At 42.5% G+C, this 23,771-nt stretch overlaps 1 protein-coding gene across 1 annotated transcript in view; it reads left to right on the plus strand.

Annotated features, from left to right (window-relative positions):
- LOC130296900 (alpha-N-acetylgalactosaminide alpha-2,6-sialyltransferase 2-like) overlaps nt 1-23,771 on the plus strand; it is a 166,601-nt gene that overhangs the window by 47,177 nt on the left and 95,653 nt on the right. Inside the window, exon 2 of the mRNA XM_056548945.1 lies at nt 14,994-15,315. Within this exon, the coding sequence (XP_056404920.1) occupies nt 14,994-15,315 (322 nt within the window). The remainder of the gene's footprint in view (nt 1-14,993; nt 15,316-23,771) is intronic.

Below are 23,771 nucleotides of genomic sequence, written 5' to 3' on the forward strand. Positions count from 1 at the left end.
TGTTACCAGCACTGACCTGTACATGATGTGTTACCAGCACTGACCTGTACATGATGTTTTACCAGCACTGACCTGTACATGATGTGTTACCAGCACTGACCTGTACATGATGTGTTATCAGCACTGACCTGTACATGATGTTACCAGCACTGACCTGTACATGATGTGTTACCAGCACTGACCTGTACATGATGTGTTACCAGCACTGACCTGTACATGATGTGTTACCAGCACTGACCTGGCCAATGTCAGCTCCTTCTTCCATAGTATATACAGAACTAAAGAACCCATTCAGTAGCTCCGCCTTCTCTTGATCGCCCGTGACAACCTCCCCATTATCATTGTTAAGGGGTCCTACATGCTCTGTCCTTGGTTTTTTTGTATTTATATATCTAAAAAAATATTTCGGATTAGTTTTGCTTTCTTTGGCCACCTGTCTCTCGTTTTGAATTTTTGCTGTTTTTATTACATTTTTACAGATTTTATTAAGCTCCTTGTACTGTATAAATGTTATCGCTGACCCATCAGATTTGTATTTTTTGAAGGCTATTTTTTTGTTGTTTATTGCTCTTTTAACATCATTTGTCAGCCATGTAGGATTTAGTTTTAATGGTTTATATTTGTTCCCCTTTGGTATATATTTAGCTGTATAGTTATTTAGAGTTGATATAAAGATGTCCCATTTACCTTCTGTATCAGTATTTGAGAACCCCTCCCCCCAGTCTATGTCCTGTAGTGCAGATCTCAGCCCAGGGAAATTTGCCTTTTTAAAGTTATATGTTTTTGCCTTCCCCGCCTGTCTTTGTTTTCTACATTTTAAGTGAAAAGTAACTATATTGTGGTCGCTATTCCCAAGGTTTTCCCGCACAGTTACATTACCAACCAGCTCTGCGTTGTTGGAAATGATCAGATCCCACAAGGCATCACTTCTTGTTGGGTCCTCCACAAACTGGCCCATAAAATTATCCTGCAATAAATTTAGGAATTTTCTCCCCTTTGTAGTTTTAGCCAACCCCGGACCCCAATCTATATCTGGATAGTTAAAATCTCCCATTATTACCACTGTACCTGCCCGGGCGGCCTCTCTATTTGTTTATGAAGCCGACCTTCTATCTCTTCAGTGATATTAGGGGGTCTGTAGATTACCCCAAATATTATTTTTTCAGTATTTCCCTCCTTTTGTAATTCTACCCACAGTGATTCCACCTCCTCAGAATCATCACACACTATGGAATCGTTCACACTGACTTTCATACCACTTCTTACATACAGACAGACTCCACCACCTTTTCTGTTCATTCTATCCTTGGGGAACAATGTAAACCCTGCAGATTAACGGCCCAGTCATGTGAGGAGTCCAGCCATGTCTCAGTGACCCCAACTATACCACCAGCCATGTCTCAGTGACCCCAACTATATCACCAGCCATGTCTCAGTGACCCCCAACTATATCACCAGCCATGTCTCAGTGACCCCAACTATATCACCAGCCATGTCTCAGTGACCCCAACTATATCACCAGCCATGTCTCAGTGACCCCAACTATATCACCAGCCATGTCTCAGTGACCCCAACTATATCACCAGCCATGTCTCAGTGACCCCAACTATATCACTAGCCATGTCTCAGTGACCCCAACTATATCACCAGCCATGTCTCAGTGACCCCAACTATATCACCAGCCATGTCTCAGTGACCCCAACTATATCACCAGCCATGTCTCAGTGACCCCAACTATATCACTAGCCATGTCTCAGTGACCCCAACTATATCACCAGCCATGTCTCAGTGACCCCAACTATATCACCAGCCATGTCTCAGTGACCCCAACTATATCACCAGCCTTGTCTCAGTGACCCCAACTATATCACCAGCCATGTCTCAGTGACCCCAACTATATCACCAGCCATGTCTCAGTGACCCCCCAACTATATCACCAGCCATGTCTCAGTGACCCCAACTATATCACCAGCCATGTCTCAGTGACCCCAACTATATCACCAGCCATGTCTCAGTGACCCCAACTATATCACCAGCCATGTCTCAGTGACCCCAACTATATCACCAGCCATGTCTCAGTGACCCCAACTATATCACCAGCCATGTCTCAGTGACCCCAACTATATCAATATGTTCCTCCAGTATCAAGGCCTCCAGCTCCCCCATTTTATTTGCTCGGCTTCTGGCATTTGTGAACATTCACTTTACATTTCCATTAAGTTTTACACATATAGTCTCACTAATGGGATTTTCAGAGTTATTGGGGTTAATGTTATTATTTGAGTTATAAGGGCTAATTGTACTATTTAAGTTATTGGGACTAATGGGATTTTTTGAGTTATTGCGTCTAACGTTGTTATTTAAGTTATTGGGGCTAACGGTATTTTTTGAGTTAATGGGGCTTATTGTAGTTATTGAGTTATTGGGGCTAATGGAATTTTTTGAATTATTGGGATTACAATTTTTCGGGCTACATTTATTTTTACAGCTGGTTTGTAACGCATGAATCTCCTTATCCACTGCTCTTAACCTCCCCCATGTTATAGTAGAGGGTATGAATACTTATGTCACGTGTTATAGTAAAGGGTATGAATACTTATGTCACATGTTATAGTAGAGGGTATGAATACTTATGTCACGTGTCATAGTAGAGGGTATGAATACTTATGTCACGTGTTATAGTAGAGGGTATGAATACTTATGTCACGTGTTATAGTAGGGGGTATGAATACTTATGTCACGTGTTATAGTAGAGGGTCTGAATACTTATGTCACGTGTTATAGTAGAGGGTCTGAATACTTATGTCGCATGTTATAGTAGGGGGTATGAATACTTATGTCGCATGTTATAGTAGGGGGTATGAATACTTATGTCGCGTGTTATAGTAGAGGGTATGAATACTTATGTCGCGTGTTATAGTAGAGGGTATGAATACTTATGTCGCGTGTTATAGTAGAGGGTATGAATACTTATGTCGCGTGTCATAGTAGAGGGTATGAATACTTATGTCGCGTGTCATAGTAGAGGGTATGAATACTTATGTCGCGTGTCATAGTAGAGGGTATGAATACTTATGTCGCGTGTCATAGTACAGGGTATGAATACTGATGTCACGTGTCATAGTAGAGGGTATGAATACTTATGTCGCGTGTCATAGTAGAGGGTATGAATACTGATGTCGCGTGTCATAGTAGAGGGTATGAATACTTATGTCACGTGTCATAGTAGAGGGTATGAATACTTATGTCGCGTGTCATAGTAGAGGGTATGAATACTGATGTCGCGTGTCATAGTAGAGGGTATGAATACTTATGTCGCGTGTCATAGTAGAGGGTATGAATACTTATGTCGCGTGTCATAGTAGAGGGTATGAATACTGATGTCGCGTGTCATAGTAGAGGGTATGAATACTTATGTCGCGTGTCATAGTAGAGGGTATGAATACTTATGTCGCGTGTCGTAGTAGAGGGTATGAATACTTATGTCGCGTGTCATAGTAGAGGGTATGAATACTTATGTCGCGTGTCATAGTAGAGGGTATGAATACTTATGTCGCGTGTCATAGTAGAGGGTATGAATACTTATGTCGCGTGTCATAGTAGAGGGTATGAATACTTATGTCGCGTGTCATAGTAGAGGGTATGAATACTTATGTCGCGTGTCATAGTAGAGGGTATGAATACTTATGTCGCGTGTCATAGTAGAGGGTATGAATACTTATGTCGCGTGTCATAGTAGAGGGTATGAATACTTATGTCGCGTGTCATAGTAGAGGGTATGAATACTTATGTCGCGTGTCACAGTAGAGGGTATGAATACTTATGTCGCGTGTCACAGTAGAGGGTATGAATACTTATGTCGCGTGTCACAGTAGAGGGTATGAATACTTATGTCGCGTGTCACAGTAGAGGGTATGAATACTTATGTCGCGTGTCACAGTAGAGGGTATGAATACTTATGTCGCGTGTCATAGTAGAGGGTATGAATACTTATGTCGCGTGTCACAGTAGAGGGTATGAATACTTATGTCGCGTGTCATAGAAGAGGGTATGAATACTTATGTCGCGTGTCATAGTAGAGGGTATGAATACTTATGTCGCGTGTCATAGTAGAGGGTATGAATACTTATGTCGCGTGTCATAGTAGAGGGTATGAATACTTATGTCGCGTGTCATAGTAGAGGGTATGAATACTTATGTCGCGTGTCATAGTAGAGGGTATGAATACTTATGTCGCGTGTCATAGTAGAGGGTATGAATACTTATGTCGCGTGTCATAGTAGAGGGTATGAATACTTATGTCGCGTGTCATAGTAGAGGGTATGAATACTTATGTCGTGTGTCATAGTAGAGGGTATGAATACTTATGTCGCGTGTCATAATGAAGGGTCTTATACTGTCCGGGCATGCTGGGAGTTGTAGTTTTACAACAGCTGGAGGCCCCCTGGTTGGGTAACACTGATGTATAAACCAATGAATTATATGAAGTGAAGAATTCTGGACAATTCCATTCATTATTGTGATATCCAGGTCAGGGCGGAGCGGTGTTATTGCTCCATAGCGCCTCCTCCTGTGGTCGGGCCGCCCTGCTGCAGTACCAGACTCCACCTGTGAGGACGAGACATGAGGGGCGGGGGTTAGACCAGACGAGGAGGAGGCTCTGCAGAATTAGGAACGCAGCTCTGGAGTACAAGAAAGGGTGTAATGCAGGCAAATCATCAGGGTCCCCAACCAGAGGGCCTCCAGCTGTTACAAACTACAACTCCCTGCATGAACAGCTAAAGGCCTGTCTGTCTCCTCCAGGGGGTCCACATTGTCCATAAAAGATAAATCAAGGCTTCCCTCAGCGCTATGGTCTTTACACTTCGCCCTCCAGTATGCCCAAACGACCTTCAGCTGTGCCGACATGCTGGGAGTTGTAGTTTTACAACAGCTGGAGGCCCCCTGGTTGGGAAACACTGGTCTAATACAGCTTAGAAGAAACTGCAACATTGTAACGATTTGTGTTATGTCCTATTATTATTATTATTAACCCCTTAAGGACTCTTAAAATCATCATATAAGGTTTCGTTTTTTTGCGTCACCAATTGTACTTTGTAATGACATCACTTAATTTATAAACTGCGGCGAAACATAAAAAAATAATATGTGGAGTGAAATGAAGAGGAAAACGCCATTCTGCTAATTTTTAGGGCTTCCGTTTCTACGCAGTCACTTTTGGGTAAAATTGACACATTGGGGGAGAGTTATCAAAACCCGTCCAGAGGAAAAGTCGCCCAGTCGCCCATAGCAACCAATCAGATCGCTGCTTTCATGTAGCAGAGGCCTGTTCAGAAATGAAAGCAGCGATCTGATTGGTTGCTATGGGCGACTTTCCCTCTGGCGGGTTTTGACCTCCCCCGTGATCTTTATTCGGTTACAGCGACGCCCAATTTATATAGGTTTTATTTATTTTACTACTTTATTATAACTACATGCGCCAAAATGAGTGTGTGTAAAATCTTCTGACCCCTATAACTTTTTTATTTTTGCGCGTACGGGCCGGTATGAGGGCTTATTTTTTGCGCCGTGGTCTGTAGTTTTTATCGGCACCATTTTTGTTTTGTTGGGACTTTTTTGATCGCTTTTTTAAATATTTTTATGGTATATAAAGTGACCAAAAAATGCACAATTTTGGACCTTGGTATTTTAATAGATTGGACATTTACGCACACGGCAGTACTACATATGATGATTTTTTTTTTTGTTACATTATTTTATTTATAAAATAGGAAAAGGGGGGAATTTAAACTTTTATTAGGGGGGGGGGGCTTATTCACACTTATTCTCTATTTTTAGCCCCCTTAAAGGGGTACTCCACTGCCCCAGCATTTAGAACATTTAGTTCCGAAAACTGAATGTTGGCTGCGGGGTCATGACGTCACAACCACGCCCCCTCAGTGCAAGTCTATGGGAGGGGGCGTACGCCCCCTCCCATAGACTTGCATTGAGGGGGCGTGGCCATGATGTCCCGACCCCGCATCCCACACCCAGCGTTCGGAACTAAATCTTCTGAATGCTGTGGCAGTGGAGTACCCCTTTAAGAGGCTATACTATGTGACCTTTTGAGTGCATACACTGGTCAGTGCTATGCCATATGCAGAGCATTGATCAGTGTTATCGGCGCTCTGCTGCGCAGGCATGGAGCAGTAGATCGCCGATCAGACGAGGAGGAGGCAGGTGAGGACCCTGATCGAGATAGTCCCGATCAGATCTGCTGAGCTGCCGGGATAGTTTTACTTTCACTTTAGACACCGCAATCTAAAGCGTCTAAAGGGTTAATGCCATGCATCGGCCCAATCGGTGATGCCCGGCATTAGCTGTGGGTCCTGGCTGCCCATAGCAACCGGAACCCACAGGGTTTAACCCGTTCTCCACTCGTGAGAATAGTTTAAACCCTGTTAGTGGGATCAGGGCGTACAGGTACGCCCTGCCTCCTTAACTGGTTAATATTATTATTATTATTTTATATATATATATATATATATATATATATATATATATTTTTTTTTTTTACTATTTGTTGTAATTATCATTGTTATAGTTCTTATTGTTATGATTATAGTTGTTATTATTATTTATTAATATTATCATTATTATTAATTTTTATTATTTTTATTAATTAACTATTAATTACTATCATTATAATAATAATTATTATTATTATATTGTCATTATTGTTGCTATTGTTATCCTTATTGATATAATAGTTTTTTTATTATTAGTTATTGTTATTATTATTATTATCATTATAATTATTGTTACAATGTTGCAGTTTCTTCTGTAGTATCTGTTGTGACTCTGCAGTTTCGGGCTGGGCATGCTGGGGTTTGTAGTGTGGGAATCACTGCTGTAGAATAATGGTGGTTAATAATGAAGCCGGGACTTCTGGGTGCGGCCGCAGAACCTTTACTCTCTTGGTATCTGAGGAATGCGCCTGTTCTTATGGTCAATAGATATAAGGACACAAGATTTACACAACTATTTGATTTGTCGCTGAAGTGTAAAATAATCACAAACAGTCATCGTCATGGAGACAAGGGACAGATCCATACAGTAAAGATGCTGCATTATTGGGTCCCTACAGCGCCTCCGCAGGAACCAATAAGAATTACACTAAACTCATTAACATGAGCGCTCCCGGATATAGGACCCTCTGGAGATAGTTTCCGACCAGTATATAGTTTGTCCCCTGTATGTCGGACCCTCTGTATATAGTTTGTCCCCTGTATATAGTTTGTCCTCTGTATATAGGACCCTCTGTATATAGTTTGTCCCCTGTATATAGTTTGTCCCCTGTATATAGTTTGTCCCCTGTATATAGTTTGTCCTCTGTATATAGTTTGTCCCCTGTATATAGTTTGTCCTCTGTATATAGGACCCTCTGTATATAGTTTGTCCCCTGTATATAGTTTGTCCTCTGTATATAGTTTGTCCCCTGTATATAGTTTGTCCTCTGTATATAGTTTGTCCCCTGTATGTCGGACCCTCTGTATATAGTTTGTCCCCTGTATATAGTTTGTCCTCTGTATATAGGACCCTCTGTATATAGTTTGTCCTCTGTATATAGTTTGTCCTCTGTATATAGTTTGTCCTCTGTATATAGTTTGTCCTCTGTATATAGGACCCTTGTATATAGTTTGTCCTCTGTATATAGTTTGTCCCCTGTATGTCGGACCCTCTGTATATAGTTTGTCCTCTGTATATAGTTTGTCCCCTGTATGTCGGACCCTCTGTATATAGTTTGTCCCCTGTATATAGTTTGTCCCCTGTATATAGTTTGTCCCCTGTATATAGTTTGTCCTCTGTATATAGTTTGTCCCCTGTATATAGTTTGTCCTCTGTATATAGTTTGTCCTCTGTATATAGTTTGTCCCCTGTATGTCGGACCCTCTGTATATAGTTTGTCCCCTGTATGTCGGACCCTCTGTATATAGTTTGTCCTCTGTATATAGTTTGTCCCCTGTATATAGTTTGTCCCCTGTATGTCGGACCCTCTGTATATAGTTTGTCCTCTGTATATAGTTTGTCCTCTGTATATAGGACCCTCTGTATATAGTTTGTCCCCTGTATATAGTTTGTCCTCTGTATATAGTTTGTCCTCTGTATATAGTTTGTCCCCTGTATGTCGGACCCTCTGTATATAGTTTGTCCTCTGTATATAGTTTGTCCCCTGTATATAGTTTGTCCCCTGTATGTCGGACCCTCTGTATATAGTTTGTCCTCTGTATATAGTACCCTCTGTATATAGTTTGTCCCCTGTATGTCGGACCCTCTGTATATAGTTTGTCCCCTGTATATAGTTTGTCCTCTGTATATAGTTTGTCCCCTGTATATAGTTTGTCCCCTGTATATAGTTTGTCCCCTGTATATAGTTTGTCCTCTGTATATAGTTTGTCCTCTGTATATAGTTTGTCCTCTGTATATAGTTTGTCCTCTGTATATAGTTTGTCCTCTGTATATAGTTTGTCCTCTGTATATAGTTTGTCCTCTGTATATAGTTTGTCCCCTGTATATAGTTTGTCCCCTGTATATAGTTTGTCCCCTGTATATAGTTTGTCCTCTGTATATAGTTTGTCCTCTGTATATAGTTTGTCCTCTGTATATAGTTTGTCCCCTGTATATAGTTTGTCCCCTGTATATAGTTTGTCCTCTGTATATAGTTTGTCCCCTGTATATAGTTTGTCCCCTGTATATAGTTTGTCCCCTGTATATAGTTTGTCCCCTGTATATAGTTTGTCCCCTGTATATAGTTTGTCCCCTGTATATAGTTTGTCCTCTGTATATAGTTTGTCCCCTGTATATAGTTTGTCCCCTGTATATAGTTTGTCCCCTGTATATAGTTTGTCCTCTGTATATAGTTTGTCCTCTGTATATAGTTTGTCCTCTGTATATAGTTTGTCCCCTGTATATAGTTTGTCCCCTGTATATAGTTTGTCCTCTGTATATAGTTTGTCCCCTGTATATAGTTTGTCCCCTGTATATAGTTTGTCCTCTGTATATAGTTTGTCCCCTGTATATAGTTTGTCCCCTGTATATAGTTTGTCCCCTGTATATAGTTTGTCCCCTGTATATAGTTTGTCCCCTGTATATAGTTTGTCCCCTGTATATAGTTTGTCCTCTGTATATAGTTTGTCCCCTGTATATAGTTTGTCCCCTGTATATAGTTTGTCCCCTGTATATAGTTTGTCCTCTGTATATAGTTTGTCCTCTGTATATAGTTTGTCCTCTGTATATAGTTTGTCCCCTGTATATAGTTTGTCCCCTGTATATAGTTTGTCCTCTGTATACAGGACCCTCTGTATATAGTTTGTCCTCTGTATATAGGACCCTCTGTATATAGTTTGTCCTCTGTATATAGTTTGTCCCCTGTATATAGTTTGTCCTCTGTATATAGTTTGTCCCCTGTATATAGTTTGTCCTCTGTATATAGTTTGTCCCCTGTATATAGTTTGTCCTCTGTATATAGTTTGTCCTCTGTATATAGTTTGTCCTCTGTATATAGTTTGTCCTCTGTATATAGTTTGTCCTCTGTATATAGTTTGTCCTCTGTATATAGTTTGTCCCCTGTATATAGTTTGTCCCCTGTATATAGTTTGTCCTCTGTATATAGTTTGTCCCCTGTATATAGTTTGTCCTCTGTATATAGTTTGTCCTCTGTATATAGTTTGTCCTCTGTATATAGTTTGTCCTCTGTATATAGTTTGTCCCCTGTATATAGTTTGTCCCCTGTATATAGTTTGTCCCCTGTATATAGTTTGTCCCCTGTATATAGTTTGTCCCCTGTATATAGTTTGTCCTCTGTATATAGTTTGTCCCCTGTATATAGTTTGTCCCCTGTATATAGTTTGTCCCCTGTATATAGTTTGTCCTCTGTATATAGGACCCTCTGTATATAGGACCCTCTGTATATAGTTTGTCCTCTGTATATAGTTTGTCCTCTGTATATAGTTTGTCCTCTGTATATAGTTTGTCCCCTGTATATAGTTTGTCCTCTGTATATAGGACCCTCTGTATATAGTTTGTCCCCTGTATATAGTTTGTCCCCTGTATATAGTTTGTCCTCTGTATATAGTTTGTCCCCTGTATGTCGGACCCTCTGTATATAGTTTGTCCCCTGTATATAGTTTGTCCTCTGTATATAGGACCCTCTGTATATAGTTTGTCCTCTGTATATAGTTTGTCCTCTGTATATAGTTTGTCCTCTGTATATAGGACCCTCTGTATATAGTTTGTCCTCTGTATATAGTTTGTCCTCTGTATATAGTTTGTCCTCTGTATATAGGACCCTTGTATATAGTTTGTCCTCTGTATATAGTTTGTCCCCTGTATGTCGGACCCTCTGTATATAGTTTGTCCTCTGTATATAGTTTGTCCCCTGTATGTCGGACCCTCTGTATATAGTTTGTCCCCTGTATATAGTTTGTCCCCTGTATATAGTTTGTCCCCTGTATATAGTTTGTCCTCTGTATATAGTTTGTCCCCTGTATATAGTTTGTCCTCTGTATATAGTTTGTCCCCTGTATATAGTTTGTCCCCTGTATATAGTTTGTCCCCTGTATATAGTTTGTCCTCTGTATATAGTTTGTCCTCTGTATATAGTTTGTCCTCTGTATATAGTTTGTCCCCTGTATGTCGGACCCTCTGTATATAGTTTGTCCTCTGTATATAGTTTGTCCCCTGTATATAGTTTGTCCCCTGTATGTCGGACCCTCTGTATATAGTTTGTCCTCTGTATATAGTTTGTCCTCTGTATATAGGACCCTCTGTATATAGTTTGTCCTCTGTATATAGTTTGTCCCCTGTATATAGTACCCTCTGTATATAGTTTGTCCCCTGTATGTCGGACCCTCTGTATATAGTTTGTCCCCTGTATATAGTTTGTCCTCTGTATATAGTTTGTCCTCTGTATATAGTTTGTCCTCTGTATATAGTTTGTCCCCTGTATGTCGGACCCTCTGTATATAGTTTGTCCTCTGTATATAGTTTGTCCTCTGTATATAGTTTGTCCTCTGTATATAGTTTGTCCCCTGTATGTCGGACCCTCTGTATATAGTTTGTCCTCTGTATATAGTTTGTCCCCTGTATATAGTTTGTCCCCTGTATGTCGGACCCTCTGTATATAGTTTGTCCTCTGTATATAGTACCCTCTGTATATAGTTTGTCCTCTGTATATAGTTTGTCCCCTGTATATAGTACCCTCTGTATATAGTTTGTCCCCTGTATATAGTTTGTCCCCTGTATATAGTTTGTCCCCTGTATATAGTTTGTCCCCTGTATATAGTTTGTCCTCTGTATATAGTTTGTCCTCTGTATATAGTTTGTCCCCTGTATGTCGGACCCTCTGTATATAGTTTGTCCCCTGTATATAGTTTGTCCTCTGTATATAGGACCCTCTGTATATAGTTTGTCCCCTGTATGTCGGACCCTCTGTATATAGTTTGTCCCCTGTATATAGTTTGTCCTCTGTATATAGGACCCTCTGTATATAGTTTGTCCTCTGTATATAGTTTGTCCCCTGTATATAGTTTGTCCCCTGTATATAGTTTGTCCCCTGTATATAGTTTGTCCTCTGTATATAGTTTGTCCCCTGTATATAGTTTGTCCCCTGTATATAGTTTGTCCCCTGTATATAGTTTGTCCTCTGTATATAGTTTGTCCTCTGTATATAGTTTGTCCTCTGTATATAGTTTGTCCTCTGTATATAGTTTGTCCCCTGTATATAGTTTGTCCTCTGTATATAGTTTGTCCTCTGTATATAGTTTGTCCTCTGTATATAGTTTGTCCTCTGTATATAGTTTGTCCTCTGTATATAGTTTGTCCTCTGTATATAGTTTGTCCTCTGCATATAGTTTGTCCCCTGTATATAGTTTGTCCTCTGTATATAGTTTGTCCTCTGTATATAGTTTGTCCTCTGTATATAGTTTGTCCTCTGTATATAGTTTGTCCCCTGTATATAGTTTGTCCCCTGTATGTCAGACCCTCTGTATATAGTTTGTCCCCTGTATATAGTTTGTCCCCTGTATGTCGGACCCTCTGTATATAGTTTGTCCCCTGTATATAGTTTGTCCCCTGTATATAGTTTGTCCCCTGTATATAGTTTGTCCTCTGTATATAGTTTGTCCCCTGTATATAGTTTGTCCTCTGTATATAGTTTGTCCTCTGTATATAGTTTGTCCTCTGTATATAGTTTGTCCTCTGTATATAGTTTGTCCCCTGTATATAGTTTGTCCCCTGTATATAGTTTGTCCTCTGTATATAGTTTGTCCTCTGTATATAGTTTGTCCTCTGTATATAGTTTGTCCTCTGTATATAGTTTGTCCTCTGTATATAGTTTGTCCCCTGTATGTCGGACCCTCTGTATATAGTTTGTCCCCTGTATGTCGGACCCTCTGTATATAGTTTGTCCCCTGTATATAGTTTGTCCTCTGTATATAGTTTGTCCCCTGTATATAGTTTGTCCTCTGTATATAGTTTGTCCCCTGTATATAGTACCCTCTGTATATAGTTTGTCCCCTGTATATAGTACCCTCTGTATATAGTTTGTCCCCTGTATATAGTACCCTCTGTATATAGTTTGTCCCCTGTATGTCGGACCCTCTGTATATAGTTTGTCCCCTGTATATAGTTTGTCCCCTGTATATAGTTTGTCCCCTGTATATAGTACCCTCTGTATATAGTTTGTCCTCTGTATATAGTTTGTCCCCTGTATATAGTACCCTCTGTATATAGTTTGTCCCCTGTATATAGTTTGTCCCCTGTATATAGTACCCTCTGTATATAGTTTGTCCTCTGTATATAGTTTGTCCCCTGTATATAGTACCCTCTGTATATAGTTTGTCCCCTGTATATAGTTTGTCCCCTGTATATAGTTTGTCCCCTGTATATAGTTTGTCCTCTGTATATAGTTTGTCCCCTGTATATAGTTTGTCCCCTGTATGTCGGACCCTCTGTATATAGTTTGTCCCCTGTATGTCAGACCCTCTGTATATAGTTTGTCCCCTGTATGTCGGACCCTCTGTATATAGTTTGTCCCCTGTATGTCGGACCCTCTGTATATAGTTTGTCCCCTGTATATAGTACCCTCTGTATATAGTTTGTCCCCTGTATGTCGGACCCTCTGTATATAGTTTGTCCCCTGTATATAGTTTGTCCTCTGTATATAGTTTGTCCTCTGTATATAGGACCCTCTGTATATAGTTTGTCCTCTGTATATAGTTTGTCCCCTGTATATAGTTTGTCCTCTGTATATAGTTTGTCCCCTGTATATAGTTTGTCCCCTGTATATAGTTTGTCCCCTGTATGTCGGACCCTCTGTATATAGTTTGTCCCCTGTATGTCAGACCCTCTGTATATAGTTTGTCCCCTGTATGTCGGACCCTCTGTATATAGTTTGTCCCCTGTATGTCGGACCCTCTGTATATAGTTTGTCCCCTGTATGTCGGACCCTCTGTATATAGTTTGTCCCCTGTATATAGTTTGTCCCCTGTATGTCGGACCCTCTGTATATAGTTTGTCCCCTGTATGTCAGACCCTCTATATATAGTTTGTCCCCTGTATGTCGGACCCTCTGTATATAGTTTGTCCCCTGTATATAGTTTGTCCCCTGTATGTCGGACCCTCTGTATATAGTACCCTCTGTATATAGTTTGTCCCCTGTATGTCGGACCCTCTGTATATAGTTTGTCCCCTGTATATAGTTTGTCCCCTGTATATAGTTTGTCCCCTGTATGTCAGACCCTCTGTATATAGTTTGTCCCCTGTATGTCGGACCCTCTGTATATAGTTTGTCCCCTGTATATAGTACCCTCTGTATATAGTTTGTCCCCTGTATGTCGGACCCTCTGTATATAGTTTGTCCCCTGTATGTCAGACCCTCTGTATATAGTTTGTCCCCTGTATATAGTTTGTCCCCTGTATGTCAGACCCTCTGTATATAGTTTGTCCCCTGTATATAGTTTGTCCCCTGTATGTCAGACCCTCTGTATATAGTTTGTCCCCTGTATATAGTTTGTCCCCTGTATGTCGGACCCTCTGTATATAGTTTGTCCCCTGTATGTCGGACCCTCTGTATATAGTTTGTCCCCTGTATGTCGGACCCTCTGTATATAGTTTGTCCCCTGTATATAGTTTGTCCCCTGTATATAGTTTGTCCCCTGTATGTCGGACCCTCTGTATATAGTTTGTCCCCTGTATGTCAGACCCTCTGTATATAGTTTGTCCCCTGTATATAGTTTGTCCCCTGTATGTCAGACCCTCTGTATATAGTTTGTCCCCTGTATATAGTTTGTCCCCTGTATGTCGGACCCTCTGTATATAGTTTGTCCCCTGTATGTCGGACCCTCTGTATATAGTTTGTCCCCTGTATGTCGGACCCTCTGTATATAGTTTGTCCCCTGTATATAGTTTGTCCCCTGTATATAGTTTGTCCCCTGTATGTCGGACCCTCTGTATATAGTTTGTCCCCTGTATGTCGGACCCTCTGTATATAGTTTGTCCCCTGTATATAGTACCCTCTGTATATAGTTTGTCCCCTGTATGTCGGACCCTCTGTATATAGTTTTCCTCCAGCCATTTTCTGCTCTACAGTCTAAACTCCTGCCCTGTCCTCTCCCCTTTCTTTACACTGCTGCTCTTCTTCTTCAGATCGGCTGCTGGATATGAGCACAAGCCCACCCTAAAGTCTCCGGGAGTTGGTGTTTGGAGAATTGATGGTACAATAGGTCTCATTTGTATATGGGGGCCCAGATTAATGGGTTCTGTGGTCAGTTGTGGCCCTCAGGGTCCCAAGATGGATGGCAATAAAAAATGACCACATGGTTTGGTCAGTAGAGTCCATCAGTTCTCGAGGATGATACACGACTCCTGGGCTCCACTGTAGGATCAGCGTGATCAGCCATGTGCGAGCTTTAGGTGTCCAGAATTTTCTTATGGTCCAATCTCTTGTTTTACAGCCTCAGAATTGACCTGATGGAAGATAATATCTGGTCCAGAGAAGACAAAGTGGAGAGAACTGCAGAACGTTCCGAACAACCAAAGACCACGACCATCACAACGCCATCACCAAAACCAATAGAAAAGGATGAACAGCTTCCTCACAATGTGCCCAGGAAACCACTGAAAGAATCGGGGGGACCTCCACATGGGGCCACCCAAAGGCCCAACACCACCAGCAAACCCAAGAACGTATCCATGACAACCAAAACAAGTCAAGTGTTCACAACGTTCAACTACTTGGGGGACAAGTACGCGACTGATGAGACGCACGTCAAGTCTGTAAGTCACAAGGGTGTCCATTATTATTCTATTATTGGTCCATTATTATTCTATTATTGGTCCATTATTATTCTATTATTGGTCCATTATTATTCTATTATTGGTCCATTATTATTCTATTATTATTCCATTATTGTTCCATTATTATTCTATTATTGTTCCATTATTATTCTATTATTGGTCCATTATTCTATTATTATTCTATTATTGTTCCATTATTATTCTATTATTGGTCCATTATTCTATTATTATTCCATTATTGTTCCATTATTATTCCATTATTGGTCCATTATTATTCTATTATTGTTCCATTATTGTTCCATTATTATTCTATTATTGTTCCATTATTATTCTATTATTGTTCCATTATTATTCTATTATTGTTCCATGATTATTCTATTATTGGTCCATTATTCTATTATTGTTCCATTATTATTCTATTATTGGTCCATTATTCTATTATTATTCCATTATTGTTCCATTATTATTCTATTATTGGTCCATTATTATTCTATTATTGGTCCATTATTATTCTATTATTGGTCCATTATTATTCTATTATTGGTCCATTATTATTCTATTATTATTCTATTATTGTTCCATTATTATTCTATTATTGGTCCATTATTCTATTATTATTCCATTATTGTTCCATTATTATTCTATTATTGTTCCATTATTATTCTATTATTGGTCCATTATTCTATTATTATTCTATTATTGTTCCATTATTATTCTATTATTGGTCCATTATTCTATTATTATTCCATTATTGGTCCATTATTGTTCCATTATTGTTCCATTATTGTTCCATTATTATTCTATTATTATTCTATTATTGGTCCATTATTATTCTATTATTGTTCCATTATTATTCTATTATTGGTCCATTATTACATTATTGGTCCATTATTATTCTATTATTATTCCATTATTGGTCCATTATTATTCTATTATTATTCCATTATTATTCCATTATTATTCTATTATTGGTCCATTATTGTTCCATTATTGTTCCATTATTATTCTATTATTATTCTATTATTGGTCCATTATTACATTATTGTTCCATTATTATTCCATTATTGTTCCATTATTATTCTATTATTGGTCCATTATTGTTCCATTATTATTCTATTATTGTTCCATTATTCTATTATTGTTCCATTATTGTTCCATTATTATTCTATTATTGTTCCATTATTGTTCCATTATTATTCTATTATTGTTCCATTATTGTTCCATTATTATTCTATTATTGTTCCATTATTGTTCTATTATTGTTCCATTATTCTATTATTGTTCCATTATTATTCTATTATTGGTCCATTATTCTATTATTGTTCCATTATTGTTCCATTATTGCTCCAATGCTCCATTATTGTAACCTCTGCGCTCCGACCAGACACGCCGGCCGTGATCGCTCTCTTGTCATGTCCCCACTGCCGCCAGGGCTGGGATTCCCATCAGGGGACGCACCCGCATGCGAATCCCAGCCCATCACTCACCTCCCTGGTCTTCCTGTCCTTGCTGCCCCAGCGCGCGTGCTTCTGTCTCCTAGGGCGTGCGTGCGCCGGAGCTCTTACATTTAAAGGGATAGTACTAATTTAATTAAGTGTCTACACCTGCACCCTGTCTTTAAGTATGAGCTTCCCTGCCGGATCTTTGTTGCCTTGTGCCCTAGAGAAAGCATACTGTGTTCCCAATATCCGTGTTCCTGAGCCTTGTTCCGTTACCAGACCCTGCACTGGTGCCACCTGCCCTGACCTACTGCTACCTTGACCTCGTCTTGCCAGTTTCCTTTTGTGCCACACCACATCCCAGCAACTTGTGTGGATAGGTCGTGCAGGGGCGGACACAGACAGCAGAGGGCCCCTGTGCAAAGAATGTGCCTGCCCCCCCCCCCCAGTACTGTGCCCCTCATGTACCTAGACCCCACCTGAGTGCCCCATTTACCCCGCGTGTGTAATGTCACCAGCTGCCTCGTCCAGCACAGATCTGGGTGCAGCAGCCCACAGGTGGATGGAACGGCTCCTGAGGTGGGCTACGGGGGGCCCCTGTCCCTCTAAGTGTGTGGTCCAGGCCCGGGGTGTATCCCCCTTACACTTGCACCCTTGGACTTAGCATGACACCCCTCGGCGCCCCGCTCCAGCTACCTGGGCAGCTCCTGGCTCCATAGTGATAGAAGTGACTTACAGGCAGGGCTGGACTGGGATCGGAAATAGGCCCAGGCATTTTAAAATAAGCAGACATTTTTATGGTGGGGGTCTGACTCATGGAACCCCCACCAATCACCTCAGTTCAAGTGCCTCCCCAGATGTTGGAAATCTGCAACTCCCATCACGTCTGAAGAGCCTCAGGAATCATGGAAGTTGCCATTTTGCCATTTTGCAACAGCTTGAGAGCCACAGATTGGGTTACAGCGTCTCCCATCATAACTACAGAATTTACTGTGACTACAGCTCTGATGGGACAGTCAGAAAAATACACAATGATATCAGTTACCTGAGTGACGTCTTCTCTGTTGTCTTTACTTTTCTTCCTCGTCTGGTCCAGACACCAGGATGTCCTGCATCTTCTCTGCAGTGTCTGACACCTGGACATCATTGGTTCCTTAATTTGTCAGTAGATCCTCATCCTCTGTATGAAGACAATAAGCATTATATTTCTGCCAACCACTGTACCCCCGAATATATTACGGCCAACTACTGTACCCCATGAATATAATACTGCCACCCACTGTACCCCTGAATATAATACTGCCAACCCCTGTACTCCTGAATATAATACTGTCACATACTGTACGCCTGAATATAATACTGCCAACCACTGTACCCCATGAATATAATACTGCCAACCACTGTACTCCCTGAATACAAGATCTATCATACATACACACAAACACACATATCTATCATACATATACACACATCCCTCCCTCTTCCTCGCTTTCCTTATCACGCATACTCCTCATCCCATCCTCGGTCTCCTCCCCCACTCCATCATTCGTCTTCTCATCACCTCAAACCCTATCCTCAGTCTCCTTATCACCCCTACACTCCATCCTTGGTCTCCTCATCACCCCATATACCCCAAGCTGGGTACTATATGGCAACCAAATCTGGTGATCAGTCTGCTCCCGCCCACTACCACCCCACAGACCCCCCCCCCCCCCCAAAAAAAACAGTCCCCGGTCTCCTCATCATCTTTACACCGCTGACCATCACACCCCCCCCCCCCCCCGGTCCTCCTCATTATCATCATAACCTCTCCCCATCCCCCCCCCCCCGTCCTCCTTATAATCACTACACCCCTGACCCCCCCCCTTCTGGTTCTCCTTATAATCACTACACCCCTGACCCCCCTTCTGGTTCTCCTTATAATCAATACACCCCTGACCCCCCTTCTGGTTCTCCTTATAAACACTACACCCCTGAGCCCCCTTGTTCGTCATCCTTACAATCCCCCGACGACCACATCACCACATTATCATTGCAAGCAGCACCCCCGCCCGGTCCTCATTACATTACAACCCCGTCATTCTCCCTCCCGGTCCGCACCAGATCGTTGTCTACACACCAGCCTGCAAGCGCTGTGATGCGGCGGTGTGAGGCGGGAGGATCAGCTGTTTCTGCCGGGGGCCGTGACAAGTCAGGGGCTTGGAACAGACGTGCGTGCCTGCGCGGGGCACGTCTGTTCCCATCAGCCCCTGGCCTGTCCATCTCGCCGGCACCGATAAAGATAAATAAGTGCTGGCAGCAGCAGGCCCGGGACCTGTTGCTGCAGCATATAGTTTGAAATAGTGGCAGGGGGCCCAGGCTGTGAGGCCCAACCCCTATGGCTGAGCCACTGGGCGGGCCCCCAACATGCTGGGCCCCTGTGCAGCTGAACTGGCTGCACAGACGGTATGTCCGCCCCTGAGGTCGTGCCAGGGGTAGCAACCTGGGTGCCGGCTGCCGCAGCAAGACCATCCTGCTTTGCGGTGGGCTCTGTGAAAAACACAGCACCTTAGATTCTGCTCCCTGGCATGGCCCACGTCACACAGGCCCAGAGGATCCACCACCGGCCGTGACCCTAACAATTATTGCTCCATTATTGCTCCATTGATGTCAGATTTCATTTGTCACCTGTTGTTATTGATGGTGAAATATCTACCAAGGCCCAAGACGACAAACATGGCCAAAATGGTCCAGGAAGGGGCAACAAAGAGAACGGTGTCCCTGGTGCTGCCCTGAGAAAGCTGGAGGTGGGCTTCCATCTAAGGCAAAACCTTGTTCAGGGGGCATCTGTCTTATTCTGGTTGACGCCATTACATCCCCCTCATTCTGGCCTAATTGTCAAGGCCCAAAAAACCTTTCTAGAGAGAAGTTTCAAGTTCGCAACCTAAAGTAAAAAAATAAAAAAAGCTGCAAAAGAAGCCCCATGAGAAGTGCAGGTCTCCAGCTCCTGAATTAAGACGTCACAACTTTTTTTTTTTTTGGACGTTTTCATTGAAGTCCATGAGAAGTGGAACCTTGCTTCTTTTGGGGCTTATTTTGTAGATTTTTTGCCTGTGTGCACATGCCCTTAGAGTAACAGTGCACCCCCTTAGTTACAAGACCCCAGATTGCACATTTGGTGTTTCCATTCCCGGCAATGGTGCAGTGTAGAAACATCTGGACCCTACTGTTTTTCTCCCCATTCTGAAGACAAGGGGGCAGCAAGAATATCTCTGCCTTAGAATATCTCATCTAGCTGAGCCTATCCATGGCAGCACCTCCATTAGACAAGCCACCAGACCTTATGTTATCTTCAGGCATGGGTTGCCATAGTAACCTGATGCCAGTCAGAGCAGGAGACCCATGGGCTGAAATTCTGGCCAATGCTGGGACCCAATGCTGGAACCAGAATAAGTTGTTAATAGACAAACCCATCATCTTTTCAGTAAAATAGTTTCTTGCTGCTGATGGATCCCTTTGTCTTTGTAATCGTCAGCCAGTTTCTTGCTGTTGTTGGATCACTTGGTCTTTGTAATAAATCTTCAGTCAGTTTCTTGCTGTTGATGGATCACTTGGTCTTTATAATAAATCGTCAGTCAGTTTCTTGCTGTTGATGGATCACTTGGTCTTTATAATAAATCGTCAGTCAGTTTCTTGCTGTTGATGGATCACTTGGTCTTTATAATAAATCTTCAGCCAGTTTCTTGCTGTTGATGGATCACTTGGTCTTTATAATAAAATGTCAGCCAGTTTCTTGCTGTTGATGGATCACTTGGTCTTTATAATAAATCGTCAGCCAGTTTCTTGCTGTTGATGGATCACTTGGTCTTTATAATAAAATGTCAGCCAGTTTCTTGCTGTTGATGGATCACTTGGTCTTTATAATAAATCGTCAGCCAGTTTCTTGCTGTTGATGGATCCCATGGTCTTTATAATAAATCTTCAGCCAGTTTCTTGCTGCTGATGGATCACTTGGTCTTTCTAATAAATCTTCAGTCAGTTTCTTGCTGTTGATGGATCACTTGGTCTTTATAATAAATCGTCAGCCAGTTTCTTGCTGTTGATGGATCACTTAGTCTTTATAATAAATCTTCAGCCAGTTTCTTGCTGTTGATGGATCACTTGGTCTTTATAATAAATTGTCAGCCAGTTTCTTGCTGTTGATGGATCACTTGGTCTTTATAATAAATCGTCAGCCAGTTTCTTGCTGTTGATGGATCCCATGGTCTTAATAATAAATATTCAGCCAGTTTCTTGCTGCTGATGGATCACTTGGTCTTTATAATAAATCTTCAGCCAGTTTCTTGCTGCTGATGGATCCCTTTGTCTTTGTAATCGTCAGCCAGTTTCTTGCTGTTGATGGATGCCATGGTGGCTCTTACCCTTTAGCAGTAGAGGATCCTCCTGATTTTTCATCAATCTCGTGCTGATCTAGTCAGGTGACCGAACGCTTGTGACACAGAGACAGAAGTATTTATAGGGGAACTAGAGTTCAGAGATGTCAGGTAGGAAATTCCCACATCCTGGAGTGCAGACATTTCTCTGAAGACCGTGTGATTGATTTGTTCTTACATCGCTGGGAACCTTTGAGGTCCGTAGAATCTAAACCTCCTACTAATGGAAATGTTGACTTTCATTAAGTGGGTGAAGATCCTGAGGACCTGACATGAGTTGTCTCTGGGCGGAGATCACACTGGTTTAAACCTATAGAAACTAGAATGTGAAATATACATGGAAAGTCCCAGGTGTCCTCTCAGAATGGGCAGTTCCTAAGTCCCTCTGTTCCCCCTTAGTCCCTTACTGTCCCTCTGTGGAAATAAAATTTGCATTAATAAACTGTCTACATTGGTCCTTAATCTGTCTGTATTGTCCCTCACTGTATCTAAGACCCCAAATTATTATTCCATCATACGATGCTATTTGGGTCCTGAAATTTTTCTATTCAGGAAGGTGGGATTGGTTTGGATTAGGGGCGTCCTGATACCATTTATTTTTAGGATCGAATTCTAAAATTCTCCTATCCTGTACTATGGAGCGGTGATCGTGTCCTATCCTGTACTACGGAGCGGTGAGCGTGTCCAATCCTGTACTACGGAGTGGTGAGCGTGTATTATCCTGTACTATAGAGCGGTGAGCATGTCCTATCCTGTACTACGGAGCGGTGAGCGTATATTATCCTGTACTACCGAGCGGTGATTGTGTCCTATCCTGTACTACGGAGCGGTGATTGTGTCCTATCCTGTACCACGGAGCGGTGATCGTGTCCTAGCCTGTACTACGGAGCGGTGAGCGTGTCCTATCCTGTACTACGGAGCGGTGAGCGTGTCCTATCCTGTACTACGGAGCGGTGAGCGTGTCCTATCCTGTACTACGGAGCGGTGAGCGTGTCCTATACTGTACTACGGAGCGGTTATTGTGTCCTATACTGTACTACGGAGCGGTTATTGTGTCCTCTCCTGTACTACGGAGCGGTGAGCGTGTCCTATCCTGTACTACGGAGCGGTGAGCGTGTCCTATCCTGTACTACGGAGCGGTGAGCGTGTCCTATCCTGTACTACGGAGCGGTGAGCGTGTCCTATCCTGTACTACGGAGCGGTGAGCGTGTCCTATCCTGTACTACGGAGCGGTGATTGTGTCCTATCCTGTACTACGGAGCGGTGAGCGTGTCCTATCCTGTACTACGGAGCGGTGAGCGTGTATTATCCTGTACTACGGAGCGGTGATTGTGTCCTATCCTGTACTACGGAGCGGTGAGCGTGTCCTATCCTGTACTACGGAGCGGTGAGCGTGTCCTATCCCGTACTACGGAGCGGTGAGCGTGTCCTATCCCGTACTACGGAGCGGTGATTGTGTCCTATCCTGTACTACGGAGCGGTGAGCGTGTCCTATCCTGTACTACGGAGCGGTTAGCGTGTCCTATCCTGTACTACGGAGCGGTGATTGTGTCCTATCCTGTACTACGGAGCGGTGAGCGTGTCCTATACTGTACTACGGAGCGGTGATTGTGTCCTCTCCTGTACTACGGAGCGGTGAGCGTGTCCTATCCTGTACTACGGAGCGGTGAGCGTGTCCTATCCTGTACTACGGAGCGGTTAGCGTGTCCTATCCTGTACTACGGAGCGGTGATTGTGTCCTATCCTGTACTACGGAGCGGTGAGCGTGTCCTATACTGTACTACGGAGCGGTGATTGTGTCCTCTCCTGTACTACGGAGCGGTTAGCGTGTTCTATCCTGTACTACGGAGCGGTGATTGTGTCCTATCCTGTACTACGGAGCGGTGATTGTGTCCTATCCTGTACTACGGAGCGGTGATTGTGTCCTATCCTGTACTACGGAGCGGTGATTGTGTCCTATCCTGTACTACGGAGCGGTGATTGTGTCCTATCCTGTACTACGGAGCGGTGATTGTGTCCTATCCTGTACTACGGAGCGGTGATTGTGTCCTATCCTGTACTACGGAGCGGTGATTGTGTCCTATCCTGTACTACGGAGCGGTGATTGTGTCCTATCCTGTACTACGGAGCGGTGATTGTGTCCTATCCTGTACTACGGAGCGGTGATTGTGTCCTATCCTGTACTACGGAGCGGTGATTGTGTCCTATCCTGTACTACGGAGCGGTGAGCGTGTATTATCCTGTACTACGGAGCGGTGAGCGTGTATTATCCTGTACTACGGAGCGGTGAGCGTGTCCTATCCTGTACTACGGAGCGGTGATTGTGTCCTATCCTGTACTACGGAGCGGTGAGCGTGTCCTATCCTGTACTACGGAGCGGTGAGCGTGTCCTATCCTGTACTACGGAGCGGTGAGCGTGTCCTATCCTGTACTACGGAGCGGTGAGCGTGTCCTATCCTGTACTACGGAGCGGTGAGCGTGTCCTATCCTGTACTACGGAGCGGTGAGCGTGTCCTATCCTGTACTACGGAGCGGTGATTGTGTCCTATCCTGTACTACGGAGCGGTGAGCGTGTATTATCCTG

Source organism: Hyla sarda, chromosome 12 (genome assembly GCF_029499605.1).
Source record: "Hyla sarda isolate aHylSar1 chromosome 12, aHylSar1.hap1, whole genome shotgun sequence".
NCBI classification, from domain to species: domain Eukaryota; kingdom Metazoa; phylum Chordata; class Amphibia; order Anura; family Hylidae; genus Hyla; species Hyla sarda.